Here is a 24,871-nt window from a genome sequence, read left to right as displayed (position 1 = left end):
GTGAACTGAGAATTTAAAAAAAATCGGACAAAAGAATATTTTATAATGTGATAAAATGCAAGTCGAGCACCATGTGATTTCATTTAAATACTCAGTCTTTATCTTGATACACAATATAATGCACCATTTCACATTTAGAAAATATAGCATACACTTCTGACATGTTTTGTATCATATATATAGATTATATATATATAGCCTAGCTTGCCGAGTGGTCTAGGGCACTGGACTTTGTGCAGGCTGTGTTGCCATAGATGTCACAGCGGTACGAGTTCGAGTTCCGAGGAGGGAACGACCAAACATTTGCTTCACAAATTTGACAGTTCTAACATCGTTGGGAATTTTTCAGACCCTTCTATAAGTTTACGTTATCTTCCCTGTATCAATTTGATCCGATGGAGCAGTGTAGCGAATAGAGTCGTCAAATTCTGAGACGTTGTATAATATTGATTTGTTGTGACATGCATCATTAATTTGATCCTCTATCCTACATAATAACACCTAGATGAACTGTCCCGTACTACCATACATTGTGTACTAAGTTACAGCTCTTGATTAATCCTACAAGTGGTCTAGGGCGCTGGACTCGGTGCAGGCGGTGTTGCCATAGATGTCACAGCGGTACGAGTTCGAGTCCCGCGGAGGGAACGACCAAAAATTTGCTTCCCAAATTTGACAGTTCTAACATCGTTGGGAATTTTTCAGACCCTTATATATATATATCATGATAATTAAAACTTAAGAGCTTATAAGTATATTGCCTAGATATTAGTAATAAAGTAGTTCTGTTATTATCCCTCATTTTCAAAGGAGACACCCCTTGGGAAAATTCTTGATCCGCCTCTGAATATTAGTGAATTACAATCATATATTATTCTGTGGGGATTTTTTTAATGGGACTCATTTTTTTGCAATGGGCAAATATACATGTTTATTAATTTCCAAAACACTGATATTTTTAGCAATTTGGATTCCTTCATATAAAAAAAACTTATCTATCGGCTGGCACGATTTTTTGTGCAACATATCAACTTTTCAATTCCTCTAAATTAGTTATTGTGACAATCATATCATAATAATTCAATATATTCTTCCATTCCAAAACGCTTAGAATTCAATACATTATGGGGTCTTAGCGAAGGCTCCACCAGGTTTTTGGCCTAAACCCACGGTCAGTCTTTGAAGGGACTACGAAACTTCTGAACTTGTCTGCTTTTACATTTTTGTATATTTTAGCTAAACCCGAATCTTTATTTGAGACGGTCAACTAAAAATTCTCCGAGATCGAGTTCGTAAATTCATTTTAACGATAAAACTAGTATTGGTCCTTGAAGTTCATAATATTTTGTTATCTCAAATTGTTTTTAACGGATGATATCGGTGATTAAGGAATTAAGTAATTGTTTCCCTTAAAAATTAATCTTTCAAGAACCAGAGGTCTTATTTGCTCAAGAATTTCACCATATTTCTTTAGTCCATTCTTTGTAACCTTTCATTTATTTGTCAACTAATTTTTTCCAACTTGCATATATATTAAGAAGCGATAGGAGATGAGCATTGTTATGTAGTGTATAAAAAAAGCTTGTACAAAGAGTATCATATATTGATAACTGTTAGACGATCTATTTTAAAGACAACAAAATTGATAAAAAAAAAATGTATTTTTGTTTTTGAACAGTACTATGCATTGTTTTAATACTAAAGTTTGTTTATGTTTTTTATGCGAGCGGAGGTATCAATTTTTGAGTAACCAACAAGTGTCAAATTGCTCTTGTCAGAAAATTGTTATGTGTTAAGCAGCATGCTGAAGACAAATAGGACATAAAAAAATAAGGCAGACAGAAAATAGGGTTGTTGTATACCAAATGAAAGGTATTCAAAAGTATTTTAATATTTTTTTCTTTTATTTAGCAAAGGCACGTTAACAGGGTCTATGCTGCGGTTGATTCGTGTACAAGGAAATGGCGTTGTTTTCGACAAACGATTTGAACTCATTAGCAGAATGTATACAAGAATAAATATAAATCCTTTAGGGTTAATCAAGATGTTGCATGAATGTTTTTTTGATAAACAGCGTATTTTTAGACATATAGATATATGAACGAGACCAACATGAATCTGATTTTTCCAATTATAATGATTGTCGTAAAAAAAAAAATCAAGACAAGAGTTCTCTGATGGATCCAAAAGAGAACATATTTTGTATATGGGGTCCAGACTATCATTTACCAACTTCTGTAAAATCATTCCACAAAATTAATCCAAATATATGAACAAAACGGAGATTTCAAAACCAGAAACCTTCACCTCGGTACATTAGACGTGTATTATGGTAATAAACTTATATATATAGTTGTAGCTAAAATACATTGATCAGCTGTAAAATGTTAAATATTTCCTGTTTTCAGGAAAATGTAATAAATGAAAATAACAATTTTTACCATCCTAAACACACAGCTTGAGATCTCGATGTCGATACCACAGTTTGTTTGTTTGTTGTTTGTTTTGTTTTTTTTTTTGGCGGGTGGGTGGGGGGTCGGCTTAGTAAACAATCAATATTTATTCATATGCAGGATTATTCAAGGGAACTAAGATGCCAGATTTCCATGCTGAGGTTACTGATATTATATATGTTACCAATTAAAGATAATATTATTCTAATATAGCATTATTGAGAGCCCCAACCTATAACATATTTTATTAACTGATGACTTAAAATACAATGTAAATTGCCCCTTTAATACAACAGGAGGTTTTAGCAACCATAATTTACACAGGGCAATTGCCCTGTATTAATTTAATACAGGGTACATGCCCTGTATTAATTCTGGCCCTGTATAAAAGTTAAACTTGTCCGCCATTTTGTTTGAAACAGACTATAGAGTTTTGTTTGCCAAAACTGGATCTGGAGTGTTACAGTCTTCACTAGGAAATATGTCATACTGAGCTGTATTTAAAGGTTTGTACAGATAACTCCTGTTATTTTAAGTCATCAGTTAATAAAGGGATCATAAAATGGTTATAAGCCTCGGGCCAATACAAGTGGTCGAAACCCAATACGACTGTACTTGGACATAATACAGGATTAATATGAAAATAACCATTTAATAACCCTATATTATCAATCGAAGTACAGTTAGATTTGAAAAGGATACATGACATATGAAAGCTTATCAAATTTACTTTTATATATGTATGCAAACACCGGTAGAGTTGCACATGTGAAAATTTGCTTTTTTATGTAAATTTTTGTCAAGAGAAATGACATCACACACAGAATTGTCAAATAATTTTCCTTAGCCAAATATTTCAACATTAATATGAAATAATACAAAAACATCAAGCAGCAAATGTAACCCGTCAATTACAGAACTCAGCCAGTGGCAAACCAAATACAGAGGAAACGTCGGTACATCGAAACAGATGCATACAATGTATATTGTTCTTTATATTTTTAGCATGAAAAGTTTCCTTCCTTCAAAAATTAAGTTGCAAACTTATTTTTCGACAGAATTACAAAGACAGACTTTTTGGTTGGGAGATGCATTCTTACTTAGGAATGTGTTCTGAAAGATCAGACTTTTTGTTTCATTTTTGATACTCTGACATTTATTCCATTGATATGTTTTGTTTTTAATTTGTTGTAATTTGGTGTAGCACTATGAACATTTACATACTGTAATAAACTGTAACCTTAGTGTAACTAAGTCCGTAATAATTATATTATATTATATTATATATATATATATATATATATATATATATATAGAGAGAGAGAGAGAGAGAGAGAGAGAGGAGGAGGAGGAATTACCCGACCATGTATGTATGTATTCATTTGCACTAATTGGTTCTTAACATGTAACGACAAATTAACTCAATATTAAATATGACTTTAATTTCCATTTTCTGACGTTCCAAAAACAATGAAAAATATTTCAACTACGTAAACTTTTTAAACTTTCAACTACGACCTACTTTTACTGTTAAATATACGCATGTTTGTTTTTCAAGAGGCTATAAAAAGTGTGATTATGTAAATAAACAACATTGCATTTCTAAGATTAGAGTATATACCAAAATAATTTAAAAAAGGACATGAAAATACTAATCCAACCTAAACTTAATTTATTTAAAGATTTACCTATGTTATCTAATAGTCAAATGTTTGAAAAGTGAAAGAATGGAAAACACAAAAAGCAATATGTAATGGAGTTATAAATAATGAAGACAAAATTATTTTGGGTTATCGTATATCAGCAGCGTGCCGTAATATGTCCATAAAAGGGCCGGGTAAAAAACAAGGACTAAAATGCCAACAAAATAAAACAAAACGATAAAAAACACACACAAAAAAATCCAACAAATTGTCCGATCACAGTTAGATTGGTCCTTCCAAAAAAGTCCGGAAATCAAAGTGCAATATTATTAAATAGAAGGTCGTTGCTTAACTATTGTCTTATCACTTTACAAAGAAGTACGCACAACAGACATAATCGGTAACAACAAACTTGCTGAACCGATAACATTAGACAATAAAGGACCATGATCTATCAAAGTTGTTCGGTCAATTCAAAATTCGAAAAAGTATATAAGAGATGAAATTACATTTTCTCTTATGGGGCACCATACTACATAGTCACAGCTTTATGTACTATGCTAACTTAAAAACTTTGTTTCACCATATTTTTAAGTGTTTTCTAAGACGCCGACAAACTCTCATTTCTCATTACAGAGTTTTTCTTTTTATTATTTGGAAAATACTTATCGATTTTATTACTGTTGTACAATGAATACACTAATAGTCTTCCCCACTCGTGCAGAGTTGCTCATTTGCTTTTGTTACTTTGTATGTATTATTTTAGCTACTTCTTGTTCTTTGTTGTGTATGTCTGTTTTCTATGGCTGGTCTATGTCCGTGGATTACATTCTTCTGATTACCGCTATAATATTGTTTCCCTTGATTATTCTTTCAATTAAGTTGAAGAAATGGATGTGCATACTACCATAATATGTTATAAAATAAACTCGTAAATTAATAAAAGAACAAATATGTAAATAATTTTATGATTACTCATTGCAATCAGTAATAATTGCCTACATTATTTAAGCAATACCAATTAAAAAATTTTTTTTTTCTTTTACCTTTTGTGCAGGTAAATAATTTTTTTCATCAATGAACATAATAACAACAAAATAACTTAATATAATATGAAGCAAAACAAAATCATAAGCCATAAGACATAAGAAAGTGAATATTTTCGCTGTATTTTACAGTTTATGTATTTGTATACCAAGGTTCCTGTTCTAAAAGGCAATCTCTGACGAACTTGAAACAAAACTCATCTTGCTACTGAAAGACAGAATCATTCCTCTGAGGAAAATTGAATCAAATAAAGTGAATTTGTGATTTGACAAAAATATACATACAGAAAAAAATAAAATATTACGAGTTTTTCGAGACGAAATAAAAACGTTAATGATGTTTTCTTTATGTATTACACATACCTTATTCCGTCTGAAATATGAAACAGAAATCAGTATGCCGTGATTTTGTTTTTAATTTCCTACATACAGTTCTAATGATTGACATGATTGACCCGGGAAAAAAAACCGTATTACATAAATCAAAATAACAAGGAAGCTCCCACTGATTTTAAATTTCAGAACCCCTTGCCCTGCTTTCGAATTTACAATCATTTTAAGATTTAACATTTTGTCAGAAACTAATTTTGAAAATAGGTGTCCTAGTAAGAGTAGGGACAACAATAGCTTGTTCTTAAGTTTAAGAAGAAAGAAAACGAATTTCAGAAAAAAAAATCAAACAACAAAACAAAACAAAACAAACAAAAAAGTGAACAAAAATTGGAACAAACAACAAGACAAACACCCCTAAAATAAACAGTATGCAGGGAGAGGCAATACAGTTCCCGAAACTTGTAAATTCTCGTTTTGTATCGAAACTTATGCCACATGAACATGGTCGAAAGATGATTTTTTTCACTGGTTTTAACGCAAAGTTAGTGTCATGGCGTGGTCTATGATTTTTTTTTTTTGATTTGATAGAAACATGAAAAAAAAAAACTTTTAAATATAATCACACACTTAAGTAATTGATCATGGGCGACGCTTTTGCATTTTGTTGATACAACATTTTTTTTTGTAATTAAATTCAAAATCAAATGAATAATAACTTTTAGGACAACTTTACAAAATTACAAACCTACATAGTTAGTGAAAAATTCTGGTCTGCGTATCTGCATATTTCGAACTATTTACTTCATTATCTAAATCCATTTTTTTCTAGCACCAAACTTATGGCAACATATAGCCCACATTTGCTGCATCCATTTCTATACAAAAATCGTACGTTCTGTAAATCAAATGTTGAATGTAACGTCCAATAACTTGTTTATTTATTTGTAATTGAACCTGATTTTACTGATAGATGTTTTATATGAATTACTTCCAAAAAATTAAAGATTCCTATGTAACCAAAGTGTTTAACTTGAACAAAATATTGGAATCAGCACAAAATATATAGTGAAAACAGTATATTAAGATTTCAAACATTTAAGAGGTTGTCCATTTAATCATCAGGCCAATCCTATGATATGGGAAACGTCAAAATATATATATATTGGTAGGCCCCGTAGCATTGTTGCACCGTTTATTCAAGGTTCTTTGAAAAACATATGCTTCGCAGCATGACACGACTATAGAGATCGAACACTTGTCAATTGGGACACATATGAACGATACATCTTGATAAGTCTGATATATAAAAGTTTGGGTTTGAAGGTTTGAGCCAGCACAGATTTTGAGTACTGAATAAATGTGGAAATAGAACTTAAACTCTGGAATTGGAAATTATTATTCGAAGAAAGAAATTTAAAAAAAAGGATAATACTCAGTAATATTCGGCATATCTTAAAACCCGAAAAACACATTTTCTTTTAAACACAAGTTTTGAGGTTTTAATGAAATTTTTTGTAGGTAAAAATGAATAAATTTATTTAATGAGATCTGAAATGAACCACGTATTAGTCATTATGTAGAATAAAACACAAAATGAATGAAGGTCTTGTTTATTTTCTTAAACAATTTGAAATACTTTGAGCAAGCCAACAACGAATAATCCCCAGGTTCGTGTAGTTTTTGTGCATTAAAATACTTAAGTTTGATTATTTACCCTTGCATGATACACGTCAGCTTCCGTCATGCATATTTACACATAGTGATTATAACAGTATGGAGTTTCATTAAAATATATTGAGTAGTTGAAAAGAATTTGGTTACAAGGTTTTTTTTTAACATGTAATACTCTCAAGTTGGGTAACTTGCCTTTCTAGATATCCGACAATGATATTTTCATGAATATCAAGATAGGATGACTAACATCCCTAAACAGTTTCATCAAAATCCATAAAGGAGTAGTAGCGCGCACGAGGTTTTGTACTTTTTAAGTAAGGTTACCTCCTTTCTCAAAGAACGACTTATAATTATGTTCTATCGTGTTGCTCTGCAACGGATGCCTGACCTTTATATGTTTTGTCGTCAAAACACGTTGAAAAGGGGATATTGTTATCATGTGTGGACGTATTGATAGACTGGCATTCAGACAGGGTAATTCTACTAAACACCAAAGCATAAAATCTAAAGACAAAAAGACAAAATAAAAAATGATATAAACTCATCCTACCTTAAGCTTTAGAATGACATATATGTTTTAGATATTTCATTATCTTTGTGTACACTGAACTTCTCATATATGAGAGGTGCATCGTCGTCAGGACATATTTGGGCATTCTATAATAATCGAAAATAATGTTACTTTAAAATAATTCAAAGCTAATATATCAAACAATATCAAAAGATAGTAAGTAGATAAAAAAACCTTTACTCCACATAATACATTTAGAAAACAAGTAATTAAAGATTAAATTAATTGCATTACAGGGGTAATTTTGACTGTTAATAACCACAAGTAATCATTTCATCCCAACGTAACCGAAGAAGTAATTAACTGGTGAATATGACTCCTGGTGATTAGACAATTTTAACCATTTTTCGATTCTTAAAGGACCACAAATTGTGTGCGATTGACAAAACGTTTCAATGATGTCTGATTTCAGACCGTTAATCGTTAATAACGTTAACATTATGTATAACTTTGTTTCTCCACGAGTGTTTATTCATTACCGTTGTATGAGTTAAATGTATGTAAATCAGAAATTGCATTTAACATATACATGTAACTTTGATCAAATATGATATTTCGTCTAAACGCTGCTTACAACGTTTGGACGGTCCAGTAAAACAATTAGTTCACAAACATGATCATATACCATCGTCCAAAACATCAACAACTGTAGATTCCAAAGGACACTGGGTGACAAGAAATAATCATTGTTTGAGAATCCCTATCGAAAGTATATTAGTATAAAAGCATGGAAAATCGTGAAAAAGACATGTAAAAAACTGAAGTTAATGTACAGATTGGATATATATTTTCTCATACTTGACGTCACACGTATTAAATAACATTGAAATCTAAATAAAATATATCGGTTATTACCTACTACTGCTGATTAAATTATATCGTATCATAAAACGTTTCTACATAACATTTATATGTTCAAATTCGGTACTTTCGTAGCCATCTATTACTAGCACCTGTTTTTTTGATATTGCTCGATCAGCAGTGATTCCGTACCTGAGGCTATGTAAGATTATAATGATTCTACTCATAACATACTTTACCCAAAATTATCGAGACTAAAATCGACATACAGGAAATTATAACTAATGTTTAATTGTATATTTTCAAACTCGCGGAAAAAACCTATCTGTGATCGTACAATATAAAAAAAACCACAACTGCTGTTTGTCAACAATATGGTGGTCGTAAATAAGGCTGGCGGATTTACAAATTGAATTCTAAGTAGGTATAAGATTTAAGCTATATAAACAGTAAGTATTGATTAAAGTATTTTACTCGCAGGTAATCTGAAAAAAATAACAAGAAAGACAACTCTGACTGTAGAAAAAAGGGTTAATAAAACATGGTGATTATATCAAAAAGAGACTGAACTAATTTTGCACGTAGGACATATATTCATTATACACAAACAACTAACATAACGTTTTAAATTCACTTGAACAGGATATATTATTAGAACTAATTTGTCGTGGTGTCTTACTGGTATAATGACGGCATTGATGTAGTCATTCCTGTTCCTAGCATAAGACATCAAGAAAGGTCTGTAACTATCATCTACAAAAATAATCTCATGTTTCATGGAACGCTTTCACAATCCAAAAACCTTACCATATTTTCTTACCATTGATACAGTAAAATAAAGCATGATAAAAACAAAGCTAAAATACAATTTTTTTTAAGACTATTAGCTAGCACAATTTTGGTGGCTTATACGTTTACAGTTTTCATAAGAATGCAGTCCCCATTTTTCACATAATGATGACACTGTAGAAAGAGTAATCAAGGGAACCAAGGTTATAGCGGTAATCAAAATAATGTTATTCAGGGACAAAGACCAGTCATGGAATACAAACACAACAAAAAACATAAAGTAACTAAAATCATACATACAAAATAACAAAAGCAAATGAGCAAATCGGACTCCACTAAAAACTGGGAAAATGGACCAGTTGCACCGGTAGGGTAAGCGATCTTTGCTTTTGTGGAAACACCGGCCGAGTTGCTCATAAAAAGTCAAGTCCGGGGTAGACAGACGAGGAAAGGAAAGCTATGACCCGTTGAATAAATCAGTTTTAATGGTGCAGATGGAAACACCATATGATCCACGAGTTCATGATGACGGCCATAAAACTTTTGTAGTGAGTACTGATGACTTCATTCTTGAAGCAACATAATCCTGCTCCAGAAGCCTATTTGTTAGAATTCTAGCGCGATACAAAAAGTCTGCGTAGTCTCGACAAGCTCTGGCATACCGTATGAGTGATATGAATATTCCTTACACAGGTGCTGAAGGGATGTTGCCACAGATAAAAGGAAAGTTGACAATTTTGAATGAAAAGTCATCACGTTTGTCGTAAAGTTTGGTCAATAGTTTTCCTTTACCATCGATTTCTAAGTGTAGGTCAAGATATGAGGCTGACTACAGTGTCTGTAGTATCCTTTATCTCAAGTTCTTTGGGGTAGATGTATAAAATCGGTAAATCTTCTGAACAAAATTGATTCCTTTCCTATTCTATAAGTATTTTTCTGTCTTTCCACTCTGTCTTTTTTATTGTCAAATGAAATAACGTTTGGCCATTTTTCAAGCAGCTGTTTTTAAATGCTAGTATTTATTTGTATTGATCATTTTACTGGCAAAGAAAGGGTACAATCTAAAGGCAACAATGAACAAAAGGCTCTAAAGAGCCTGAATTGCTCACATGACTAATCGAGCCACATTATATTTTTTATTGAAGCTGTGTTGTCTTACCTCTCTATTCTATTTTTTGGTAAAAACGGTGGTCAAACATTCATAACAATTTTGGTTTTAATTCGTCAAGTATTTCAGGAGAAGATTAAAAAAATAGTAACGAGGACAACGACGACGACGGACGCCAAATGATGGAAATTTCTCACATCGCCCAGGTGAGCTAAAAAGTAGAAAAACTGCAGTGAAAAGCGAGAGGAAATCAGGGAACGACAAACAAGCGGAATGATATTCAGACAACCAGTTAAAACCGAAACAAACAAAACGAATTCATGAACGAATACAACTTAGTTAAAATGATAAAACAATATGACAACAGATAGCAGGTATACGTTAATAAATACAGTAAAATATTTTTCACTTTCCAGTTTTTCTTTTTTTTTTATTGAGAACTCTGATAGTTTTTACCTGGAACTGTTTTGGTTTGATGTCAACCGTTCTTTCTCTTCAATGATTCTACAGAAATCTGACGTTGGAATGGATGAATTCAAATAACGTAATAATGTGATTAAATAAAGAATGAATTCGGGTAAAGCTAGTTTTCTTCTCAAACAAATTTCGTCCTTTAAAACCATGATAAATTTTGCACTGTTTCGTTTACCAAAATGCGGGACAATTAAAACAATTAGCTTAATAGTATTGATATTCAACAATTTAAGCGCTTCAAGAGTAATGTATAAACGAGTAATTAAGTAACATAAGTGTGTTTGTATCATTCATTCTGTCTTTTCGCATTAATTGTACATACTCCATTACATCTACCTCACCAGTTTCTTTCCCGTGTGAATAGAGGGCATCAATTGCTATAAATGTCCCAGTTCGTCCAAGTCCAGCACTTTAATTAAAGAAAATTCAAAATGACTCATAAGAATTTTTGTAAATGGCATGAAGGTCTTTAATTTCTTACCAATGCATTTTATTGTCTCAAAACGACAGTAACTCACTTTTGTACAACGTGTTGTAATTTGATATGGCCATGCGTTATCACTGATTTATGTTTACAGTATGAAATGTATTTCATTCCTTGAAACACTGTCCATACGCCGTCTCTTTTCTTTACGCTCGATATTTCGAATAAGATATATGACAAAATTAGGAATTTCCAATAATCTTTTATTTGAAAAGTCTATAAAAACTTTTAAATATTTTAAATGTTATGAATAAAGATAAGTAGTATACCTGCTATAAACAAGTAGAGGAGCATCTTCAGCGTTATTTTGTTTTTTAACCTTTCTGTAAAATGTTACTAGTTTGAGTTTTTGAGGAACGCCATGATCTGGCCATTGTGTAAAATGAAGAAGATGCACTTCTCTTTGATTAATTGTCTAGAAGTAAGTATAACATTCCTTAATATTAATTTTTATATTACTACATCACAAACAAGTCTGATGGTAAATAATTAACATACAAGAATTTTTAACCATTTTTGTATCCATTCTCTTCTTTTCTTATGTTTACGAAGAAGGAAACCCTTAATTTTGTAGTAAAATTTCAAAATGAAAAAATAAGCATCTCGAATACTCGTTATAATTGATGACAGTAGATTTAAGGACAATGACTTGTATTTACATGTGTCCCCTGTTCTTTTGTAGTTTTAGTCCAACAATTTTATTTACATAAAGGCAATTTTGATTTCAAAAATTGTTTTTTTATTTGCAGAATGTTCTCTTGTTTCCTGATTTTTCTTGTAGACACATTTTATATAGTAAGTGTTGATCTAACTCCAAACTCAAACAATCACATCAGTAGTTTATGAAGCTCGTTCTCAATGATATTACCTTTTTACTAGTTATTAAAATACATCTGTGGTCGTATACTGAATCACGTGTCTCTGATGACGTCACTAGCTTATATGAATCTAATCCCATGGATTTGTTAACTTCACTGGGCCAATACTGTTCACACTTTCCCTAAATTGAAATGTACAAGACAAAAAAAATGACTAAGTATGCAGTATCTACCTATGAATATATCAAAATATATGGTTATATACTTCAATGATGTAACGTGCGTTTTACATATAAACTGTCGATTTATAAAAAAAAAATATTTTATTATTTTTACCACACAGAAATAAAAACCAGTTATCCTGATAGACAAAGGCTTGATTATACACAAAACATTCAAGTTTAACGAATAACGTTACAGTCATTAGCAACAGTGTGTGAATAGTTGATGTACAGCGTGATCAAATATCATTATTGTCATTTTATGAATCATGAAACTAGCATATAGTTACCCTTCCTACTTCTTTTATTCATAAACAATATCATTTGAATTGTGTAACGATACGAAGGGTTAACCTAAACATGATTGTTATTTAATGTATCATATATTTACCCTCCCTCCTTCTTCTAAGTTCGTGACCATTACAATGATGCCAACACCATCTTGCCAAACCATATGCCAAAAGTCTTTTATTGTGTTCTTCTATCGTCCTTAACTACGATAAGGAAGCCATTCGAAGTAAAAGTAAAAATTCGTGATAGTTGTCTAAATGATACAATCTATTCAGTGCTTCCTTTTTATAAAACCAGGAAATCTTCCTCGGGCAGTAAAGTATTTCAGTTAAATGGTTTCAGTATCATGATCAAGTATTAAAATACGGAATTGACAAAGTTATGAACCAAAAATATAGTATGTCCCGTAATATGTTAGGTTAACGTTGCATTAAAGAGTCCATAAGAGTCATAAATTAAAATATAGCTTGTTTTATATTTCTTTAATTGCAATACAGCTCACTGGCTTATTAATGGCAATACAGCTTACTGGCTTATTAATGGCAATACAGCTTACTGGCTTATTAATGGCAATACAGCTTACTGGCTTATTAATGGCAATACAGCTTACTGGCTTATTAATTGCAACACGGCTCACTGGCTTATTAATGGCAATTTGATCGAACACGAACAAAACTAAAAATGAAACAAAAGTTAAAACAAACAAATATGTATTAATAAATGATGATTAAACACAGAACAGACAAATCAACATTCACACTGGCAAAATAAAAGTAATTGTTACTTTATTTGAAGTTTATAATAGATATCTTATATCTTAATTTAAAAAGCAACAATAACAGCAGCAATTACAACACCAATTACTCCAACATTACTGGTATCGCTCTCTTCTAGAGCTTGAGCTGGAATAGTTAACGTGTATATAATTATAATTATTAATTAGAATATCTTATACTATTTTACAAGAATGCGACTATATTTAAGCCAAAATCATAATTTGAACCAAGATGATAATCTAGTTATGACATTAATTAATGTGACATAAGATTTCCCCGGCTGCTTAAAATTCCTTCGTACCCGTATAATCAAATAACCTTTTCCCTTTTTGCCACAAAAGACGACAAACATTGCAAACAAGTTAAGACCACTTTTTTATTTCCCTAAAAATTGATAAATGATACTGAACCTAAAAACTGACAAGTTGTTCCAGTATACCCAGGTATACATCCAATAGTGTAGTTACCATCAAAAGGGTCACATATCATATTGAAATAGTTATTACAATTTTCTGTACTGACTTTGATGAAAAAATATAACATACTTCAGTATTGCATTTAAACATGTTATTACATTCCCGAAATACAAGGTGACACTGAAAGAGATAAAAGAAAAGAAAACAAAACAAAACAAAAACAAAAACAAAAGAAAAGAAAAGACGAAAAAACACTATTTTATCAAATTCAAAATACATATGTATGCAAGTAGTTAAGTTATTTACAAACAAAACTTGTTCATTAATATTTTACTTGTGTTACATGTATCTGTCCTCCGACCTTTCGCACAACCTTGTTCACATATTCCTTTTTGTTTGTTACAAGGTTTGGTTCGACAGTTGCATACCTCGGAGCAATTGTACCCAAATTTCAAGACATCACAAACTGTAATAGAACAAGACGTCAATTATGTAACAGTCATTTTTGCTAAAAAAAATGTACAATTTGTAATTGAAAATATGGAAGATGAAGATGTAATCATAACTTGTCTATGATAAAGTTCAGAACGTCAAATGATTTCTTTGTTTTTATGGAATCAAATGTTTTATCAATGTTTACTGTTATTTACCGAATGTTGGTTGCTTTTTCCAATTTTAGTTTTACTTTTGATTATTTGAACATCGTTAATCAAACTTTCAACTATCTCTTGTCAAGAGAGGCAATTTTGATTTTAAATAATACTCCAGCTTCGCCTGTATATAAGGTTTTTTACTATAGGATTACACTTTGATTTTCCGCAATTTATCGTGAACAGACCGATTTAACGCATCCATAAATTCTGGAAAAACAGTGTTAGATCCTTATAATTCCAATCTCCCACTATCTTAGATATATCAATGGTTTGTTTTTGTAGACTCTCATGCAGTGAAATTGACACCCGAATTGACATTACAAATGGGGCATTTAACCGACAATGTAACATGTTGTCAGTTTCAATATTTAAAGTATTTACGGGCTACTGATAAATGTATTCTTTCAAAAAATGTTGTTTCGAACACACTATGTCGTAATGAATAGAATAAAGCAGATAATACCGTTATAAGCCTCTAAACGAAACGGCTATATCATTTGTCGAAGCGATGGTAGCTAAGTTGTTTACGATATGTATATTGAATTTACAATGTTGTAAAAACTGTCATCGCTGAGGTACTAAAAGGTGAACAATCAATCATAATGTACGAAAAAGGCATATGTTAATTACATAGGAATTATTCCTATTCGTTTTTCGTTTTTTCGTTGTATTCGTTTAGCTAAATATAAAGGCCATTATATAAACTTCTTTAGTGTCTAACGGCTTACATTCAAGTACCTGGACAAAATCATGTTGTTCATAGATTCAAGTCGTCGCTTTGACGGTTCATAGACATCACCATGATCTCATTGATAGACATGGAGTGTCTGTTTAAATATATTTCTTGGCATTCTGGCTTCGTTTTGTCCCCGATTCATCCTAATTTAAAACTTCATCAGTATTCATTCTGACTTTATAACGTTGCTTTCTTTAATGAAACGTTTAATCCTACTCTGTCTTTTCTCTTGTCCGTAATGTATTTGACTTTTCAAATGATGGCTTTATTGAAATATTAAAAATAAATAATTCAAAAAGTAAATAATTGATATGACATTGATATCATTACATTATCTGATTATTTTTATAACAAATCTTGTTTAAATTTTGGACCGAACATATACCCAGGTTTACAGCTTGTTTTATTTGTACATAATCCATCAAATTGGTCGCACTCGTTGGATACACAGCCATCGCAGGTTTCTGAACAATTTATCCATTATCTTCCTCTAACTTGTTCTGAAATGTTGTTAATGAAATATCAGATAGAAAGGAAATCGACAAATTTTAAGTTTATTAAATAATTGATGAAAAATTGAGACCGAAAATTGAAAAAAATACAAAAGACAAAACATACAAAATATAATTTTACTTGATAATCGAAAAAAGATATTAGAACATAATACACGTAATATTTTTTTTAAATATCAATCAAACATTCAGTACATTTGAATGATCTCCAGCATTTTTTACAACCATCACAGTCCCCGTTTACATGGTGGCAGGGTAGTTTAACACAGTGTTAAAGAACACTGAAGTATACCGTTGTGGCCAAAGAAGCCAGCATTGCATGCTACAAGAAACACACAAAATAACAGTTAATGCAAATTCGATTATGTTCAGGTTATTTGGTAATTTGTATTTTCTTCCTGATGTTATTAAAAAGAAAAACAAACATATAAACGATTTCTTCTTAAATGCAAAATCAGTTCTCATGACGATCCACGAATTTATGATGAAGATCATAAAACGTATATATCTATTGTTACTGTCGAAAAAAAAAGAAATAATGCATACTATTTTGAGATATTGTGTTATTCTTTATATTTTAAAATATTATTTTTATCATTACTTGACATGAAGTTTACCTTGATCACAAAAGTCATCTTGCCAGCCATTTGTGCAGTCAATAGTGTATTTTCCACTTTCCAAGTCACAGGCGCCCTCACAATTAATAGGACATGTCATATTACAAGACCTTCCATAAATATCAGCTGCACAGCCGATTTCCGGAAAAACAGACAAAATACCATAAACTAGACAAATTGGATTGGAGAAAAGGCATGGGAAATAACCAATAAATGAGCAATCCGGACAGTACTACGACTTGAAGTCCTCTGCTTTATAGAAACGTCCGCTTATTTAATGTCAAATCTGGACTTAGAGTGAATGAAATATTGTGAACATTTCTGGTCTCCTGGTGTAAGTGGAAACATCGTAACGATCAACTATTTAACGTAAAATGATGACTTAGGAGTTAACAAAATCTTGTTCTTATATCTTATGTTTACAATGACCAAAAAATCTGTGTAAGTTCGGCGGTCTTTTTTTAACGAAAGGGCTGTAATTAAAAACTCCATTCACAAGGGCTTAGTGAATATTGCAACAGACAAATGGAAAAATGACGGTTTAAAATGATTCATGGTGATTGTTGTTCTCTAATAGTTGATCAAAACAGTCCAATGTTTGTAGTGTGCGTTATCGTAGGGCAAAATATCATTTAAGAAGCGGAAACTAATTTAAGATGAAAAGTGCTGTTTATTCTTTTGAAAAGAATCCGGTATGAAGTCTGTCTCTCAATACTGAAGTACAGGTCGCGGTGAGCAGATTGGCACAATACGTTCTCATTAGAATGCCGACCATCTGTTAAAAAAAAAACAGGATAAAAATATGTCTACCACCCTGAACAGGTATGTTTTCGGTAAGTTTTAGCATTCTTACAACATCTTTCACATATCAAATACACGTTTTAAGAGCTTATAGAAATTCTAGTAAGATGACCATCCAATATACAAAGTAAACTTTATAAAAATAAAGATGGTCTTAAAGATTTCTTTGAGTTATGCTTGATGATACAATAAAGGCCAACAATCTGACCTTATCATGAAAGTTATGGTTTCAATTTGCATAATACATGCGTTGTTAAATGCAGTATATTTTTTTCTGTTTATAAAAAACAGAAACATAAAGTGTATACGTGAACCCATTACGTTAAATGTGATAAATGCAAAAAATTGAATGAACAGCATTTGAAATCAATCGTTAATAATCGATAATAATTGTCAATCGTGTATTTTTCGTAGATTAAAACTTTTACTATCTTATCTACCGGTGCACCTGGTCCATGCTCCCAGTTTTTTAGTGGAGTCCGAGTTGCTCATTTACTTTTGTTACTTTGTATGTATGATTTTAATTACTTTATGTTCTTTGTTGTGTATGTCTGTTTTCCATGTCTGGTCTTTGTCCCTGGATTACATTCTTTTGATTACCGCTATAACCTTGGTTCCCTTGATTACTCTATGACAATCAACATTTTGTGTTATTCTGGCTGTGTTGTCTTTTACATCCTTGTAACACACCTCAAAGTGTGCTACAGCACTAGGATCATTTGTAACAGAGAGACGGAAACCGTCCTTTCTACTTGGCCCTACTAAAAATACTTGAGTACATTTCTTATCTTGGATTCATTATTCGACAAAAACCGCCACTTGAATGCAAAAGACATTTGAATTTAATGTTTGTAATTTAATTATGGATATTATATAAAACAATTCTCTTAAAATTATTTGCAGAGAAAGTTTTACTTCATATCAAAGACTTAATGTTCATTACAAATGCATTTTTATATGTAATTATGTAAAATGACAGAAGAAAGAATCATTGTAATAGGTTTGATACAACTTAATGAAGCCATTTGTTTTGTCAAAATTTAAAATTCCAAAATGTTCCGTTTATACTTAATCAATCATATGAATGGTGTTGTGGATTAAAACGTTTATTGAAACATTTTCACAAGTGCTGAACACGGTTTGGCTAAAAAGAATTAAAAACCAAAATAAAGATTTCATAGTAGTTCACTCCGTTAATATGGAGAGGATCACACACATGTTTCCATATTGGTCCTAAGAATATGTTTCAATATATTGTGAAACATATGAAAATATTTGTTGTATTTATGCTGTGGTGTATTTAAAACAAGAACGTATTAACTTTGCATAAGCTCATGTTTTCATATATTTTAATAAGGTTATTGCTTTTAGCATTATTGTTTTTTTACGTAGTGATATTAATATATCTTAAAAGTAAATTCTTATTATTCTCATTTGATATTTGTTCATATTTGTATTGAATATGATGATTGCTTTCGAGGGTTCGAATAGACTCTATTTGTGTAGATAAAATGCCATGGCTACAAGTTGTCTATATTTTACTTAAATTTTGGTGTCTGACGACTTGCTCTATATACATATATTTTGCTCTGTAGTAAATGTCTACAGACGAAATGTATACAATCCTGGGAAATTTTATTGTCCACCAATTGTAAGCGTGCCTCTCGGCTGTATGTGTGCATAATACTGTATCTCCGTTTATCCATTTGTTGCTGTTTGGCGTATTGATTCCATTTTCTGGTCCGTAACGCACTTCATTTTTTTCCATAAATTGAACTCTGTGACACTTTGCCAAATGGAGATAAATTATCTGCCAAAAAAACACCAAATATTAATATAAAGGACCTAACTGGGATAGCCTACGGATGTTTTTTTTTCAGAGGTTCTTTTTATTTGTTGAAAAATAGTATTTACACTCTTTTCTTAAAAAAAAGCCTAAATAAACAAACTGAAAAACGAACAAGACAACACATGGATCTAGACATATTATTTAGGTATAATAAACGTTGCAATTATTGAAGTACAAATCCTTCTCGATTCCTAATGTGTTAAAGACAAGCCACGAGCAGGCGGTATCAAATATTCAAAAGGCATAAGCTAAAAAAAGAACTTTAAGTCGAACTATGGAATTGGTTTCCTAATAGTTCCTCTTTTGTTTTGGGGTTCAATACAGCAGGATTTATCTGAACGTCACAAGGATGTTGGCTGATATATGAAGGTGCAAAAATGTACTTTTTTTGTTTTTGTTTTGATAGCTTTGTTTAATTAAATGCAAGCAAAGACAACCTTCATAATTCAATATAAATTACAAACAAAAAAGTTACGGTCAATATCATGCTAACCCAATAATCATAGAAAATCATTTAGACTGAATGATTTAATTGAGACTTTTAGCAAAACTAATTGTCGGAATTTGATAAGTACTCATATTGTGCCATTGATGTGCAAACTAAACTTCTTGATAAAAAGTACAAGATATGGAAATCCATTGACTTAATCGGATCAGAATTACCCTTAAAAAATGTGCATGATTTGAAAAAGAAAACAGAATAGAAAAAATAGTAGAAGCAACAATCAACGTACAATTATCAAAAGAAAAAACATTGGAGAAATGAAAAGCCCAAACTCTTAAAGACAAAACAAAAATTATAATATCAAGAAATTGCGTAACAATGTGCATCAGATTTATTTGACAATATATGATACAATGCTACGATATTCAAATTGTAACGCCCCAACAGTCTCGGGAGTTGACTATACGTTTTTGGGATCTTTATGTAGGAATTAGTGATAAAGATTGGATTGAAGTTCAATAATTTATATAAATATCATTTTTATATTCTTCATACATAGGCGCAACAACAAAATAATATTGTGATACAGATGATCATAATAACAGAAATCTTTAACACGTGTGATAGGTGAAAACTGCACTTGATGCAGTTTGGTGCAGATTCATAAACATTTTTTAAAAAAAGGGACAATTTAAAAAATATCTTTAACTTTATAAGGAAATATTTCAAGCGATAAACTGCCCCCAGCTAATGTCGGAGCAGTCTGCAGGTAATGATATAGGAACAGTATTAAAGTTTAAAATTAATCGAAAATTACCAATTTCTGGTCAGAATCAATTCGAGAAATAATTTGGTTCTACTTAGTTCAATTCATATATACAGCAGATATGCTTCTGCAACCGAATTGTCAAAGATCAAAGGGAAATGTGTGACAGTTTGGTGAAAAGTAAATAACTACTCATAATTACATATCACAAGGATTGAACCGAATTCGATGTGTAACTCTGAACACGGAGATAAATTAACAATTATACAATCAAACGATAAAATCATTTTTACAGGTATGACTTATAACAGAGAAACCAATCCTTTAGTCCAAACACCAATCGTTACAAAAGTAACGAATATATTGCATGTCATAAGACCGTTGATGGCAAAAATTAAACAAAAAAGATTATAAACAAAAATATGTCCGACACTGTATTTCACCGGGAGTAACAATATGATTATACTAAAGTCAACTTCTGTACATCAGGAAAATGCTTGTTCCTGACGCCTTGTTCTGTTTATGGAAGGACAACCTCCACAACAACAACAACAACAAAAAAGTTGCAATGAAAAAAGTCAGAACATTTTACTATGGTATGAAGTATTGGCAGTTTAAAGGAATACACAATAGTTTGAAAGTAATATCACATTTTACGTATATGATTAGATCAAACGACGGATATAAGCACGATGAGGATAATTTAAAATTACCTTCAATATTGATGTTTCCTCTCAAACACTACTGTAATGCTAAAAGATGTAGTTCCAATATTAACATGTTTATTTATATCTTTTACAATACTAATTCATTTCTTTTTTACACTGTGGTATAGTCGTTGGTTTCTCTTCTAAAACCTAAACACATGTGTATAACTTTTTCCCGGAAGTAAGAGAAGCAAGTTCGAACACATTACATGTTATATGTAAGTGTGGTAGTAAATATTTTTTTACGATTCAGTCAGTAGCAATCAACCAGTAAAATGACAACTATTTGGAAAAGTCATCGTACTTGAGTTTCTACTTCTTCATTCCACTTAATAAACTTAAATATAAAAGTTAAAAATAACGACAAAGTCTAAAGAAAAAAATAAAAACCAAAAGCAATGCAATTTATTAGCATTAAGAAAAACCTATTTGTACTATTTCAAAGAAAAACGTATCGTGGGAACATAAGAGTTAACATGGACAGATATAAAAAAAAAGGGGAATAACGAAATGCACAAAGTAAGCAAAAATAAGAATTTAGATAGGGTTTTAGTAAATATATTGACGGATTTTACTTTATTCACAGGTTTATTCGCATGCTAGGCATGAATGTTGCATATTCAGTGAAATGTTTTGATCTTGCATTTCATTATTCAGTTTGATGTTTATTTATGTTCAACAGATGACAGATGTGTGCAAAACGATTGATATATTTCTTTCCTTGATTAAGGTTGGTTATACAAGATTCAAGCAAGTTGAAAAATAAGCCCGAATTTGGAAGCCATTTTAAAAATGGCTGTGCAAAACAAATTTTCGTCATCACCATTCAACTCAGGATACTGTGTTCACCCTGAAAAAATCTTTCATCTTCATTTCTAATTCAGGAAAACAAAACAAAATACTGCAGTTTGACTCATAAATTGTATGTTGTCTTTTTGTCAGTAACAGCGGCCATGTTTTCTTTATCCAATCAAAAATCCAAGCATCAAGTTTTTGTAAGATATCCAAAAGGAACAATCTAACTAAGAAAAGAAGATTTTTAAAATAATGGCATCAAAAATAGCCACAAATGTCAAATAAGAGCAATTACTCAAAACCAGTTGTTAAGTTATCACGAAAATCGGCGCACAGGTAGCTATCATCATGCTAAACACTTTACCCCTGACAGAATTCGACTTAATCTAATGGTTTTCGAGATATTTGCAGAAAACTGTTGCTTGACCCAATGTTCTATTTTTAGTAACGCAGTCAAGTTTTTGGACGGATCAAAAGTCGAAGCATAAATTTTTTGCAAGATAATTATGTTAAGATTCAACCAAATGCATTCAGTAATTTCAGAAGGGAAGATGTATGAAAATTGTTTACGACGACAAAGACGCCGATGGACGTCAAGTCGTAACAATGTAAGCTAAACATTGAATTGACAACTTTTTTTCTGTCTTTGCGCCACTATTTTGGCACAATTAGCATTTGACTATCATTATCTATTAGGTATTGTATCTGAAATCATGAAATATATTCATAACAAATAAAAGTCATGTTGTTCAAGAACAAATATTATTACTTGTATAACACGATCAACATATTTTTTTTTTTTGATAGATAAAGTGAAACATGTAGAAAAGTAAAACGATGATACAAACCTGGTTGTAGTTTAAGAAAGAACATGGTATTTGTTTTGTTTGCTTAAAACTTTCATATATTACAATATGCAGTTTCCGATTTTTTTAGAATTTAAATCGTATTTGAGTGTTCATCCTTTTGTGTCGTATTGAGCCTACAAACTACTAAACTACAGACATTTTTTCAAACCTTATGATGGGAAAATTGTAATGTTTTTACATTTCATCATTTTAAGAGTTCCATTATTTGGTCCCATTTTAAGTCAAATTTAAACCACATACACATGTCTATTTTTCCTCACGGAAACCTTGTTTTGTTGCTTTAGGCTTGAGTAAACAAAGAGGATTTTGAATTTTTACGTTTAAGGGAACAAGAGATTCCCAGGAGCCTGAATCGCTCACCTGGTTAAATTTGTCTTTCAAGGGCAATAAATCTAACAAGAAGACTTTTTAGGACTTATCATGAGGATCATTTCAGTGATTGAAAGTTTCTTTCTATCTATAACAGTTTTCAAGATATTGGTTTAAAACTGTAAAAAAAAGTCGTTTTTTATTTTTCAAGGGCAATAACTTTTACAAAGAGTCGCCTGACAACTTTGATCTCTGAAGAATTTTGAGACTTTATTATTAGGGTCTTTTCAGCAATGAAATAATTTTGCCAAACCTAACGGTTTTGGAGACATATGCAAAAAAAAATACTGTCTGACCCCTATGTTTTATTTTTAGTTACAGCGGCCATGTTTTTCAACGGATCAAATATCCCAGTTCTATGCAGAATACCCCAAGGAACATTCATTACAAGTTTAACTTAAATTGGTCATGTGGTATCAGACGAGAAGAGTTTTGAAAAATTAATAACGACGACGACGACGGACGCCAAGTGGTGGTAATAGCTCACCTAACAGACAGTTAATTTGTAAAGTATATCGTTTGATACAAAGTAATGACTATTTTAACACCAAATAAATGAAAGACATAATTCATGGTTTGTGTGAAAATTCGACGGAGCAAAGTTACTGTATGTAGCTCTAAACAGATAAAAACACTTCCCAAAAAATGTATTATAAATTGGCATGTAAATGTACCTACAGAATGATAATCAGAGTACTCTTCATGTTGCTACAGAGTACTTTTTATGTTTCATGTTGCTACAAGATTAAAGTCATGACTACAGAAGTTTTTGGTCGTCACCGGTGCACCTGGTCCATGCTCCCAGTTTTTAATGGAGTCCGAGTTACTTATTTGCTTTTGTTACTTTGTATGTATGATTTTAGTTACTTAATGTTCTTTGTTGTGTATGTCTGTTTTCCATGTCTGGTCTTTGTCCCTGGATTACATTCTTTTGATTATCGCTATAACCTTGGTTCCCTTGATTACTCTTTCATATAATAGCATACACTTCAATTAGTTTTTCAGTTAATTATTGCATTTTACCTTCATGAATACGTTTTACTAGTTGACATTCACCACAAAAGACAAACAAAACAAAAATATCTATTCCTACTCAAAACCACCATTCCTTCAATGTAAAAATTACTTCATAAGGAAAATTTTGTCCCGTTATTAATCTTTCAACGTTTGTATCTAAAAATCAAAAGAATGTAATCCAGGGAAAAAAACAGACAATGAAACCAGACATACACAACAAAGAACATAAAGTAACTAAAATCATACATACAAACTAACAAAAGCAAATGAGCAACTCGGACTCCACTAAAAACTGGGAGCATGGATCAGGTGCACAGGTAGGGTAAGCGTCCTATACTTGCCTAGAAATACCAGTCGAGTTGCTAATAAAAGTCGTCCAGGAAAGGCCAATGAGGAAAAAAATTATGACATTTTGAACAAGTCAGATCTCATGGCGCATATGGATACACGGTAACCATATAAGGCTGACTTCCCAGTGTCTCTAGTATCCTTTATCTCAAGTTCTTTTGGGTTGATGTAATATATATAATACCCGATTGTTTCACTATAATACGTCATCTACGGAAACGTAGATTAAAGGTTTTAGCTAAACGATGTTCCTTCATCTGAATCAGATCCGATATAAAGTCAGCCTAAAACTAATGATTAAAAGAAAACGGAACAGCATTGTGTTTCCTTGAAAAAAAAACTCTCACACTGATTAATTGGAAGTTTAAGAAGTGACTGATATCAAGAATAATTGCTAATGGTCACTGCAAAGGCAAACAAGGGTCAGTTACAGAGGTATTCTGGGTCGTTCTTAAAAATTAGTATGAATAAAAGCAAAATATAAGTATG

General features: G+C 31.4%; 1 protein-coding gene across 2 annotated transcripts; it reads right to left on the bottom strand.

The window, feature by feature from the left end:
* Positions 1–5,142: 5,142 nt before the first annotated feature.
* LOC148629122 (tyrosine-protein phosphatase 4-like) lies at positions 5,143–14,541 on the bottom strand. Of its 2 annotated transcripts, XM_088544563.1 has the most exons (10): positions 14,233–14,541; positions 12,807–13,381; positions 12,245–12,376; positions 11,646–11,791; positions 11,229–11,301; positions 10,875–10,932; positions 9,201–9,274; positions 7,700–7,806; positions 6,225–6,350; positions 5,143–5,350 (listed from the first exon to the last, which is right to left on the bottom strand). In XM_088544563.1, exons 2-6 carry the CDS (start codon positions 12,867–12,869, stop codon positions 10,897–10,899), a joined length of 450 nt encoding a protein of 149 aa, XP_088400689.1. In that variant the 5' UTR covers positions 12,870–13,381; positions 14,233–14,541; the 3' UTR covers positions 5,143–5,350; positions 6,225–6,350; positions 7,700–7,806; positions 9,201–9,274; positions 10,875–10,896. The 2 variants fall into 2 exon arrangements, with proteins under 2 accessions (XP_088400689.1, XP_088400681.1); XM_088544555.1 differs by having other exon boundaries at positions 10,875–11,301.
* Between the last annotated feature and the right edge of the window lie 10,330 nt (positions 14,542–24,871).

Source organism: Perna viridis, chromosome 1 (genome assembly GCF_037379345.1).
Source record: "Perna viridis isolate PV_CMFRI_1.1 ecotype Kerala chromosome 1, ASM3737934v1, whole genome shotgun sequence".
NCBI classification, from domain to species: domain Eukaryota; kingdom Metazoa; phylum Mollusca; class Bivalvia; order Mytilida; family Mytilidae; genus Perna; species Perna viridis.
The sequence above is the reverse complement of the archived record's forward strand: the minus strand, read 5'-3'. Positions and strand labels throughout refer to the sequence as shown.

Bases quoted from the DNA above. Each gene is read 5' to 3' on its own strand.
- LOC148629122 (XM_088544555.1), bottom strand. From the start codon at position 12,869: ATGGTTTGGCAAGATGGTGTTGGCATCATTGTAATGGTCACGAACTTA. The intron at 12,377-12,806 runs GTAAATATATGA...ATTTCAATTTAG, and splicing joins ACTTAGAAGAAGGAGGGAGG to GGAAAGTGTGAACAGTATTG. The intron at 11,302-11,645 runs GTATACTACTTA...CTTTAATTAAAG, and splicing joins CCTCTACTTGTTTATAGCAG to TGCTGGACTTGGACGAACTG.